Consider the following 12,350-nt stretch of genomic DNA (forward strand, 5'->3'; position numbering starts at 1 on the left):
CAGCCTGAGCTTCACCATCTGCCTCAGCATTTCTGACATGGGATGGTGGGGTTTTTGCTGGTATCGCAGATTTTATCAAACGCTGAAAGAGTTGGAAAGAGACAACATGGAGAGAGGTTGTACGTGCTCTGGGAGACGTCTGGAGGCTTTGCTGGCCCGTGTCTTACTGACAGCAAACCAGCACACTCATGGCAAGCCACCAGAGCTCTGTGCAGATGCTTTATGGACTGGACGCAGATCAAAGCCCCCTCCCTGTTACATTCAGCCTGGCACTATCTCCTGCTGTAGCAGGATGAAGCTCTGTGAATACAGGCACGCTCTGCACTTCCAGGCAAAAAAGACAGAGCTGGGAGAGACTTTTGGGGACATATCAAAGTCCTCAAATGAACAGGGATGGTAGGGAGCGGGTGGACACCCTTGTGTTGCCTTGTCTGAACACAACCCAATCTCTGCTATGCTACAAGACACTGCACCACATCACGCTGAGACAGCACTTCCAGGCACTTCAGAGCCAGTCAGCTAGAAATTACATTGCAGTAAAATCAAGGGCCTGTTTGTCATCACCCTGATTAACTTCACTTCAGGCAATGCAGCTGAGAAGCAGGGCAGTGATGTGGGCAGCCTGGGATCGCCTGCCAGCCAGCACACGGTGGCTCCAAGATGGGTTAAATCTGCACCCCCCAAGCTGTATCAGCAGCAAAGCAAACCACCCTTCCCACAGCCACCCACCAGAGCCAGCCCTTCCCAGAAGCAGATGAAGTGGAAGAAACTGCTCACCTGGTTGTTCCACATTCAGCTCTTTCACCTGTAAGAAACACAAGTCTCTGTCACCTCTCCACATTTGTCACCACGTGTGTGCCCGGGCACTCACACCCTCTCTCCTGCTTCCCTAGGCCCCCAGTTAATGGCTTCTAGCAAAAAGAAGCTGAATGTGCTACAAGACACATTAGAAATCCAAGACTCAGGCATAAGAGAGGGAAAGCACCTTCAGTTCCCACTGAAATTAAAGGTTTCTTTGCAATACAAACCCCGTCTTGTGAGCAAGCAGATGCACTGCAGGCCCTCTGCAATAAGTGCTCATTTACACGAGCTGGGGATTGGGCAAACCCACGCAGCAGAGAGGCAGCTGATAAGGGCTGAAGCCCCAGGGAGGCCGCTGAGATTATCCAACTGCCTCACGGAGGACCATTAATAGCACCTGGACGCAGCAGAGTGTTCAGCTCCCTGGCTTTTCCTGGGAGATAGCAGCCCATCTAATCACCACCAGGCAGCCTCTCCTCTGGCTGTCAATATCCTCATTCCCTCCGTGTATTTTTAGCGCTTGGGTTTCGCATCAGCGGCAGCGAATCACCGCTGATAAGATCTGTTCATTTCTAACAGTATTTGTCAATCCACAGAACAAACCCTAAGCGAATTTCACATGCCGTTTGTGTCTTTCTCCCAAGGCCAGGAAAGCTGATTTATTCTTCCCTTTTTAAAGACACATAAAAAGAAGCATTTGGCTGCAGATGCTCCTTCCTGCTCTCCCTTGGCACCTGCAAAAAGCAAGCTTGCAGCCAAATCCTCACTGAAAAAGCAGAGAACTCCACACAAGCAGTTTGCAGATCCAGGCTTCCTCCTAATGAGAATCAGCTCACACTCAAGTGGAGCATTTGGCATTTCTGGGCTAAATATTTGCTGAACGCCTACAGAGCAGGCTGATCCCATGGCCTGGGAGAAGTCACAGAGTCTCCATGTGAAAATCTTCCATGGCACAACTCTAGAGAATTAAATGCCTGACCCTGCTCTCTTCCCCTTCAATATGGCATTAGCATGGCTCTTGCATGAGAGAGCTGGATGGCAACACTGTGAGTCTTCAACAGACCCATCCCTGGGATCCATCCGTGCAGCCCCTGCCCTGGCACGGCACAGAGGGGCTGAGGCAGCTACGGGGACTACCCAAACTCCCGGGCAAGGAAGTGCCTTCAGGCAGCCCTACAGAGCTGCCCCTGCAGCCTCCTTGTGCTTACAGCCTGTGCCTGTCTCGGCTCACTGCTCACCGAGTGGATCATACCACGGGATCTAACGAGAAGGTGCCTTTTAAGGCCACATAAACTTGGCAGAGAAAATATGTTTGGCAAGATAGCCAAAAAAAGCTCTGATGCCTTCTTCATTCTTAGACGAGAAGCCCAGCTTTTGTACTGTTAACACATGACCATGGACCGTTTCTGTAGTTTAACTTAAACACAATCTCTCCTGTTAGAAGTTGAGGACAAGAACTCATCTCCATCTTCCTCACACCAGAAACAACGCACTTGTTAAAAACTCTTCCAAAGAGCTAAAATCTTCTCCCAGGCCCATGGGTGGGGATCTCTCTGCTGCTCAAGTCAAACAGCACTTTTGGCACATGGTATAAGATTCAAACCAATTTCCCTACGTGCACGCCCAAACAAAGGTGGGAAGAGAGTAATATCCCAGGGAAACGATTCTACACATCACTGGTTAAACTCAGCGGTAGCAGCCAAGCACAGAAGGCATCAGTCACTCAGGGGAACACAAGACAGCAGGCAGGGCTGAAGCTGACGCCTGCTTTGACTTGGTCCCACGTGCCAGGGGGCTCCTCCCGGGACAGAACCCCATCACTCACCTTCTCCAAGAGTCTGCTTCAGCAAGTCGTGTTTGGCCTGGAGCTTCGTGATAAGGTTACTGCCATTCAAATACTCTTTAAATTTCTGGAATTACAAACAAACCAAAGGAGGAGGATTGAGCCTGTTGGCAGAACCAGCCTGTCGCTGCTGCAGCGCGGCGCCCGGGGGCTGCCGGGGGCTCGGCGCGGCTGACAGCTCCCACGAACACACCGCGGCTGTGCCACAGGGCTCAGCGCAGCCTCACCCCTTCTCCCAGCTCCAGACACAGCCCCCATCCTCTCATTAGCCCCGATCCTCTCATTAGCCTCGTCTCCTTGGTGCTGCACCTCCTGCCTGGGAACGCAAGGAGGTCCAAAGAAAAGAGTTCAAAGCAAGCTTTCTTTTCTCAGGCTTCTGGGAATGGCCTGGAAAATCAAAGAGGCTTTCCCTCCACTGACAATGGCTTTGCCTTCCTGCAAACAAGAGATGCAGAGCGAGAACTCGCAGTGCGGGAGGCCGCCCCAGGCCAGGGCCCAGCAGGCACCCCGTGCGCCCTGAGACCCTCTGACGCCGGAGACGCTCCGCAGCAAGTCACTTACAGATGACGGGAGCGAGGGAGACAGAGGCAGAAAGTGAAAGATGGGAGGGAAAGGTCAAATTTGTGCAAAAAGCATCAAAAAAATTCCCAAGCGTAACCCCAAAGGAAAGTTGTGAGGTTTCACCCTGAACTGCAGTAACAGCACTGCTAACTGCAGCAGCTGTCTGTGTGTACACATCTTGCTTGCATCACAAGCTGCTGTTACCTTCAGCCTACTGACTGTGTTTAAATGGGCAATACTTCTGCCAAACCGGTGGCTTCTCTCTTACAGGTACTGTAACAGAGAACCTCAGGTCTGCCTGGAAGAGAATCAACAGAGCAAGGCTGCAGGGGCTGCCCAGCCCCGCTGCCTGCACCCAGCAGGCTCCAGCAGCAGATGCCAACCACAGCAGCCAAGCCACAGCCCCAGGGCAGACTGGAGCTCTGCAGGCCAGCAAAAGGAGGCATGGCTGCTGGCTCAGAACTGCAAAGGCCCCAGGAACTGCCCCTGCATGTGACAGGCTGTGAGGCTGGCCGGAGCCTGCTGCCCTGCTCTCAGCCACTCCTCCTGCACTCAAGCTTTGCTCACAACTGGTTGCTCCAGTTGTTCCTTCAAAAAGAAGAGCAAGGTGGAGAGTGGATTGTCAGCCCCTGTGCACTGCCCTGTCATGGAGAAATCTGTGCCAACCCCAAATCAGGCAGAAGATAAATACTTGAAGAGACTGAACTCGTTCTTGCTTTTCACTAATGAGCACTTAAAATGGGACTCAGCCCTAGCAATTAATGGTTTGTGTCCTGTACCACATGAGATGAGACTCACTGTAAAATAGAACATTTCTGTTTCCTGCTGGTTGGCTCTCCTCTTGGCAATGTTTATTTTACTCATGTAGGTCTCTGATGCAGCCGATTTGACCGACTCAGTGGAGCGACTGTGCTGGAAGGCGTCTGACACATCAAAATCTTCCACTGTCAGCATGTCCTGCAGCGTCTGCATTGTGGCATCCAGAGTTTTTCGTACCTTTCAGAAACAGGAGACAGCTTGGTTTTGAAGGGGACGGGCAAAGTGACACACCTTGACCCAAAACACCTGGCCAACAGGCAGCTCCTGGGCTTGCCCTAGGGGCAGTCAGTGCAATGGGCACAGGGCTGAGCAGTGTTGCCTACGAGCACAAACACGAGTCACAGAGCAACTTCTTACCTCTTCATTCTCTATCTTGAGGGTGGCCAGTCGTGACTGCAGCTGGTGGTATCGCATCAGCAACTCGGTCTGCACAGGCTGCTGGGCACTGACCTGACACACCTGAGACAGGCACAGAGCCAGACAGACGGGAGAGCCATCAGTGGGCTGAATGCACGGACCAGGTATTCACATTTCAACACCTCAATGGTCCTTTCCAGCACCCACAAGCTCCCTGAAGCCTCCAGGGAGCCCAGAGTCTCCCAGTTTCTAACCGGTGTAAAGCACTTTCTATGCAGCGTTTGCAAGCTGCACTCTGAAATCTCCCAATTACAGCAGGTAAATCAAAGCCCCACTTTACAAATCTGTTGGGCAGCTCAGCTGAGAATCAAACCACAGGCTTCCTAATTGGAAGAGATATGGAGCAAGAGACAGACTGAAAGGAGAAGCCCTAATGAGCCAAGTGTCTCATTAAGAAAGGAAACATGAACAGCAGTGTGTGAAGACAGCACAAGGAGAAAAGCAGTCAGAAATAATTTACCAGTGGTAGGTAGGAGGAAGCCAGCTCAGGCCAGTGGGCACATTACCTCGTCCCCCATGTGAGGCTGGAACTCGAACTTCAGCGGCGGGCAGAAGACCTGGTTGCACATGTCCATGATGGTGTGCTTGTCGCTCCGTGCATCCAGGTTGTCCACAGCATTCTCAATGATGTCCAGGCCCTCGTGGCGGGACGTCTCCAGGTTGTACTCAGCAGACAGGTATGTCCTGAAGGTCCGGGCCAGGCTGGCGTGGAACCCCAGATCGCAGCACTGAGAGACACGAGGCAGGGCCTGGTCACACACACACTCCTGCCCGTCTCATGGAGGGTCATGTGTACATTAAACACCCAAAAAAGTGCTTTACGTCCCACACAAACATCACATTGACAGCACACTGCCATACCATATGAAAAGGCAAGAAGGAGCAGACTGAAGGAGCGAGAAGACAGCACAGTGTCCCTGCATTGGACCCTCACCACAGCACCAGAGCTTAACACCCTTCATCTTACTGGGAAGCGAGCGGGATCTTCTCAGCCAGGACAGAGGACTCCAAAAGCATGGTTCTCCCTGGCTGCCCACAGAATGTGCCCTGGGGATGAAGAGGCCAGAGGACTTGTGCCACTGCTTGTTCTCTGCACTTTCCTTCTCACCTCGTGAACTGCCCCTACAAGTGCTTTTTACACAAAGAAACCCCTTCCCAGAGTTACCAAATTGAGGTGGATGCTCAGGCAGGGTGGCACTGAGAGACGTGCCCTGCAGTGTGTGCAAACTCTGCTCCCCTCGCCAGGAAGCTGCCTTCCTCTGTCACGACAGAGCAGCTTCTCAGCATAACCAATTGTTCTCATGTTCACCTCGGGGAAAAGGATAAAATTCGGAGCTAATTGCTGCCAAAACACTGCACATTAGACAAAAGCCTGTTTTAACACTCTCAGTGTAATTGAGTTTGGCATGTTAAGTACAGCAACTGCACAGGGATTTGCTGCTGTGTGCTTCTCCACAGCTGAGCAAAGAGCAGCTCTCAGAGACTCGCCTGCCAGTGCCCCAAGTGAGCCCTGACACCACAGAACCCCACAGCCCCTCTGAGCCGCTGGCTCTGCGGCAGGGGGCAGGCACAGCCACCACACAAGCACCCAAAACCTGGAGGTCAACAGATGTTGTTCTGTGGGGAAAGGCAAAATAGAGACGAGGCTGGAAGCAGGAGGACCACAGCCTGAGCTGCACATGCAGGGCTGTAAGGAGAGCAGAAGAGCTGTCCATAACGAGTACATCTATTTCTGGGATGTAAGAGAGGGTTGGAGTTCCTGATAGAGGCCATGAAGTGAGGTAATTATGGCTTTGTCCTCCATGAGGAGTGCCACAATCTGTGTCCCCAGTGTGCCCATTCCCAGCTCCTGGCCCGGTGTGGGTGAGTGGCAGAGCAGATGCTCTGAACGGTGCAGGTACCTCTGCACAGCAGCACTGGGCCCTGCAGGGATGTGCCCAGGCACAGGGGGCTAAGGGAGAAACAGTGACCCATGGGAAATACCTCCTGTGGCATGGAGCACCAACCTAACCCTTGAGAGCAAATTACCCTTATTGCAGGAAAGCCATCACAGGCACAATTTGTATCAGTCATGTTGGTGCTACACAGGCTAAAGAAGGAGTGCATGTCCTCAGTGTCTGACCTGCAGAGGCACAGGCAGGCAGTGAGCTGCCTTTGGGCCCCACCACAAGCACTGCCAGGAGCACCAGCGTGGCACAAAATGCTACAGGAAAGAGAAGAAAGACTGCCAGGGCAATCTCAATGACCCAAAATGAGAGCAGCTTCTCCACTGTGAGTCTCTCCATCAGACAACAGGAGCATGAACACGCCCATGAGTGCTCAGGGCTGCAGGCAGAGAGCTGAGGAGCACCCAGGGCCCGAGCTCCCGGTGCTGACACCAGCAGAGGAGCTGCTCTGCTGCCACGAGCGGCCAACCCCAGCTCTGCGTCCTGAAATCAGGGCTGCACCCCACGTCCCCCTGCTGTCATCCTCCCCCCCTTCCTTGGACATCATTGCTACCTGCCTACAAAAAATAACACCAGGAGAAAATATCTGCCCGTGTTGAGGCGTGGGAATTCCCCAAAGCACACAAAGCACAGCTATTACAAAGTGAGTGCCACACAACGCGAGGGGACGGGGCTCAGGACACTGCCAGCTGCTTTTCACAAAAAATTCCTTGTGAAATCTTCCCTTTCCTTTTATGCTGAACTCATATTGAAGCCAGCAGTGACTTGCAATACCCAGAAAAGGGTTGCTGCTGAAAACCAGGGCAAGGACTCTCCTAACACGCTGCAGACCTTGAAGTCTGTGGTGATTAGCGACGTGCCGGCTGCTTCACACACTGGTGCCCAGAGAAGAAAAGACAGAGTAGGGGCTTCCATGAAATTCCCAGAGAAACACACAAAGGAGGGGAGGAAAGAAAAAGAAAGACAAAAAAAGACTTCAAACTCCTGCTCCCAGCTCCAGAACAAATAGCATTTTCTCACCCCTCTCATCCCTTTGATGGGAAATAAATTAGAACCACAAATAATAATCCTTAGCCCTGCTGCAATGCCTTTCATCTGGAGAGCTCAAAGCTCTCTGTGTATTAATTCATTAAGCCTGGTAACACCCCTGCAAGGGGTGGAAATATTACAGTGCTCAACTTGAGACATAAACCGACAGCCTGGAGCTCAAGCAAGCTGGTTTTGGACAAAACACCCTGAAAACAGCCCAGTGTGTGTGTGTGTCACCACCCACCACAGAGCTGCACCACGTGGGCCAGGGGATGCAGACCACTGCTGTCCAGTGACCTCACTGCCAGTAACCCCCTTAGAGACACAGGCATAGAAACAGAGAGAGCACCCAAAGCCACGGAGTCTCCAACTCTGCACAAGCACCTCAACCCTTCCCTGGGGCAGCTGCAGGCAAGCAGTCAAAGGAGAGCTGGCTCTTCCCCAGGACCTGGGTTGATCCCTGGTGAAAATCCAGCCTGGGATGGCCTGAAGCGAGACAGCAGTGAGCAAACCCTGCCACCCACCACAGCCCAGCAGCCAGCTGAACCAGCACATGGAAACGGGCAGCGCTTTAGGAACAAAGCAACATCCAGGGGGTGGGAAATACAGGAACTCCTGCAGCAGCGAGCTTCCACCGCTCCTCAGCAGTGGGCAGGGAGATGCCCTGTCCCTGCAGGACACACAGATGTCCCAGCAGACAGGCAGGCAGACGTCCTGGCACCTCCTCCAGTCCCAGGCAGGCTGGCAGCACTGTCCTCAGTGCTCAAGGCCACCTACTCCCAGCCCCACGAGTCAGAGACGTCTTCACAGGAGAGGTGTCGGCAGCGAGGACGGGGACAAGAGCGTCCAGGGGAACTCGATGGGCTTTCATGTGACTAACAGGGCTCTGCAGAAACACTGAGCCTTCTTAGAAGCTGAGGCTGCAACAGCACTGGGCTCCAGAGAGAAGGAAAAGCCTTCCAACCTACAGCTGCATGTGTCTCATTTCCTCACTGGTTAAACAGTTGAAAGGTATTTGATGTGTCTGTCACAAAGCGTGAAATAATGTTTTACCAAGAGGCTTGTGCTTGGCTGTGACTATGTGAGAGCCTAACTCATACCTGAAAGTATCTTCAGATCTTAGGAGGAATGTTCAAAGGAAATACAAACTGCTTCTGTTCTCATTTGCTTTTGTGGAGAACATTTATTCACTGAGTGTGAAATGCGCAGAAAGCAGAGCGGTCACAGCTCTGCAGCCTGCAGTCACTGTACTTCCCTCAAAGCAAAAGCCAAACCCTGATACAAGAGATATCCCAGCCAAGGCATGATATGCTTGCAAAAAAAGCAACACTCCGCCACAACAAACGGGCTCTGCATGCTGCAAGATGGATCCAGGCAGCAAGGGAAACCAAACCACACCAGGAGAAGGCAGAAAGGGCTGAGATGCATCAGCAGCCACAGAAAAGTGCTCAGCAAAAATGGGAGTAAGCAAATAAACATGAGGGCTGTCTCCCTTTGGTGAAATGACTCCAATATTCCCCAGCAAGCTGACTGCTGGGTGGGGGCAGCTCCCAGGGCGAGGAGGAGCGGGGCAGCGCCGAGAGCAGGAGGCACAGCGAGGGTGGTGCTCGCCACACGCACCGGGATGAGGCTGCCCAGCTGCCAGCAGAGCTAGAGGCAGCACCTGCTAAGAAGAGGCAGCTTCTAGTCCTCAGAGCAAGCTCCCTGGCAGCAGGCAGAGCTGAGCACTCGTGCTGCTGGGGGTATCCCACACCCTGCACCCCAGCAAAACCAGGTGACAGGCCCCGAGCAGCCGTGCAGTGAGGAGCACAGAGCCTCCTGAGACAGCCTCACTCCTCCTGATGGAAGCTGTTTATTGCTTCTATTGCTGCGCTGTTGCCTTCATTTGGAACAGCCCAAAGGCAGGCGTGCCAGCTGCTGCCCTGAGCTGCCTGCAGGCACTGCTCCCAGGGAGGGCTGAGCTTCAGAGGCTGCTCTGCATCATGCTGCAACGGCTGCATGCAGTTTCCACCATACAAACGTCCCTGGCCTTCAGGGGTAGCAGGAGTCTGGCATCTGGCACAAAGCCCACTCAAAGGACAGCGTAGGAGGAACCTCTGTGGAACTGCAAGGCTCTTTATGCTGGAAATGCTGCTTCAAACAAGAGAGTAATCCCCCAAAAGAGAGGGTATAACTCAGTCCCTCCTCATTACAGGCAGCAGCATCCCACAGAGCTTCTCGGGCCAGAGGGACGTCCCCGAGCAATCACCCAGGAACCAGTACACAAAGCAAAGCTGCTGCTGGCCCTGCAGGCACAGCCTGCCCAGGCAATTAGCCACTGATGGGAACCACGACAACACAGCTGCAGGAGATGCCTGAAACATCCCAGTGAAGGGATCTGTGGCTTCAGCATCTTCGAGTTTCCCTCTCACTCAGGGGGCTGAACTCCACACGTGAAATACAGCCCGGGGGCCAGCCTGGGTGGGCATGGCTGGGACCCTGTGCCTCGCTCCAGAGAGTGGCAAACCCCAGAGCAAACCCTGAGCATCCCAGCCAGGCTGCCACCAACAACCTCCCTTACCAGCGAACAGCAGCCTGATGTCTAATCCTCCACAGGAGCCAGCACTAGCTGGAAACAAAGAGTTCTCCTTGTTCACTCTGCTCTGTTCCCTTTTCCCCTCATTTTTTCTTTACAGATGTATTATGCATTTATCCATATACTGTATTCTCTGGCCCCTACTCTCTTGCCATTGCTGCAAAACCTAGAGCTTTCCTGAGAGAGAAATAAAGCCAATGGAAGACTTTTGGAGTAACAATTTTGATGGCTTTGTCTGTTTCCTAACGACTAAGCAACACTTGACCATGTGTAAGAACTACACTGCCACCAGCCTTCTGAGGGCTGAACAATTTGGCAGTATCATGTAATATTAAATTCCTCAGAATCACCTGCCTTTACCTGCCTGTTTGCCTCGGATACAGCACACACAGTAACCCAGAGAGATGCAAGCTGCTGTTGGAGAGGATTTGCAGGAGGCTGAATAAGTTTAGGTGGATCAGGATATATTGACACCAACTGGTCTGTTTTACTCTGCTAAATCCAGTGCTTTCATGTGACCACTTCAAAATATTTTGCAGCCATTCCATACTCAGAACTCCAGAGGGATGGATAAGTAGCTTTATCTCCACTTCACATACGTGGCCAAAGAGATTAACTTGGTCACACAGCTAATGACAGAAATGAGAGAGGAATGACACATTTTAATACAAATGTGCTGCTTTGATAGAAGAGGCACAGCAGAGCTGTTAAAGTCCAAGTCTAATTTGATGTGTCTCTATATTCTCCTCTTCCTTTCTAAAGGACAAAACAAAAGGCCACTGGAGACAGAGCCGTGCTCTGTGTCACTTCACGGCTCCTCTGAAGGAGTTTGGCATTTCTCATCACAGCCACAGCCCTGGGAGGACTCTCGTCCTCTCCCAGAGCAGCTGGGGCCGTCCTTCTGCCAGAGCTGAGCTTAGCACCACAGCTTTGGGACAAAAGTCACTGCTGTGCCGTGATGCCAAGGGCACAAGAGATGTCAAAGCTGTGCCTGATAGACACCACTGAGCCATCAGGGATGTGGAGGAAACGCTGCCGAAGGAGCTGCTCCAGCATCCTGACGGCAAATCAAACCACAGAGGGCAATCTCTGCTTCACAGGGTGGGTGTGCAGAGCCCCCCTCGGTACATCCTTCATCATCCCCCAGGCTGGGGCAGTGGAGGGCAATTTGCATAACTGCAGCACACAGCCCGGGTTGGGATCCTACTCAAGCACTGCCAGACAGGTTTTGAGCTAAACCACAACTCTGCTCCTACCTACCATGAAGCCCCTGTGCAGCCACTCTGTCCTGCAGCCGCTCTGTCCTGGCACTACCCCAGCCAGGGGCTCTGCAGCTGCTCCCCGGAGCACAAACTGCCCTCCTCTGCTCCACACACACCCGTTGCTTGCAGACAGCACCAGCCTGCCTCAGAGGGAAAGGCAGGGGCTGCTTCTCCTTGTTAAACACACTGAGATTGCAACACTAACTTTAAAACCCAGATCCAAACAGATCTGTTTTCTTCCTTTTCCTTTCCACGGGTCCCACACCTTCAGAAAGCACCGACCCCACTGCTGCCCTTTCTTTCACTACTAGTGGGGTACACAGAACGGGGTCCCCTTCTCTGGGAGCTGCTGAAACCCCTCCTGCTGTGCTCGTGCCAAATACACTGAATGCCTTACAAAGTCTGATCAAACGAGCTGCTCTTCCTCCGGGGTTTTGAAATGAGGACAGCGGTGTGCAGCTCACATCGCTGACATTTTGGGGGTCTGGGTGAATAGAGTATATCATGGGGGGAATTTAGCTGCACAGAGTTGAAGACACTTCAGTTCAAGTCCCCTGAAGGGATTCCTGGAGTGCAGAAGAAAACCCATCTGCTGACTCCAGTGGAAGTGCCAGCGAGGAAATGAAGTTGGGAGGAATAATATAAACAGCCAGAGCTAAAAGGGAACTCAGCAGCTCTCCAGGAAATCAAAGTCCCCAAACCCCATGGAAGTCATTCTTTCTTAAAAAGTAATTGTGAAAGAGAGAGAATCTGCACAACAAAAGCAGAAACCTCGCAGGTAAATCAAGGTGTTAGACCTTGCCATTCAAACGGGCCCATGACCAAGCTACCAGCTTTTCAATATGGATAAATAAATCAGCAACAATAAAGTGAGCCAAAGAAAGGATGTGCTAAGAATATTTTCTCTCTGAACCTTGAAACCATCAGGGGTTTTGCATCAGACTTGCTTTAGTTAATGCTTAGAAGGATAAATACATGTCAGTGGGTTAGTAAAGGAGATGAACACTCCAGGACGTTTTGAAGTACACATGCAGGTAATAATGAAGTCAGAAGACTAACTCAGTACTTTTAGATCAGTTATTTATGTGCTCATTGAA

The 12,350-nt window shown here is 52.2% G+C and overlaps 1 protein-coding gene across 5 annotated transcripts in view; it reads right to left on the reverse strand.

The window, feature by feature from the left end:
* Positions 1-12,350, reverse strand: part of SRGAP3 (SLIT-ROBO Rho GTPase activating protein 3) — a 93,437-nt gene that overhangs the window by 20,031 nt on the left and 61,056 nt on the right. For all 5 annotated transcript variants that reach the window (XM_062008201.1, XM_062008200.1, XM_062008202.1 and 2 more), the window contains exons 7-11: positions 4,948-5,169; positions 4,382-4,483; positions 4,004-4,201; positions 2,627-2,711; positions 778-805 (exon numbers count right to left, since the gene is read on the reverse strand). In XM_062008201.1, the coding sequence (XP_061864185.1) occupies positions 778-805; positions 2,627-2,711; positions 4,004-4,201; positions 4,382-4,483; positions 4,948-5,169 (635 nt within the window). The remainder of the gene's footprint in view (positions 1-777; positions 806-2,626; positions 2,712-4,003; positions 4,202-4,381; positions 4,484-4,947; positions 5,170-12,350) is intronic.

Source organism: Colius striatus, chromosome 15 (assembly GCF_028858725.1).
Source record: "Colius striatus isolate bColStr4 chromosome 15, bColStr4.1.hap1, whole genome shotgun sequence".
NCBI classification, from domain to species: Eukaryota; Metazoa; Chordata; class Aves; order Coliiformes; family Coliidae; genus Colius; species Colius striatus.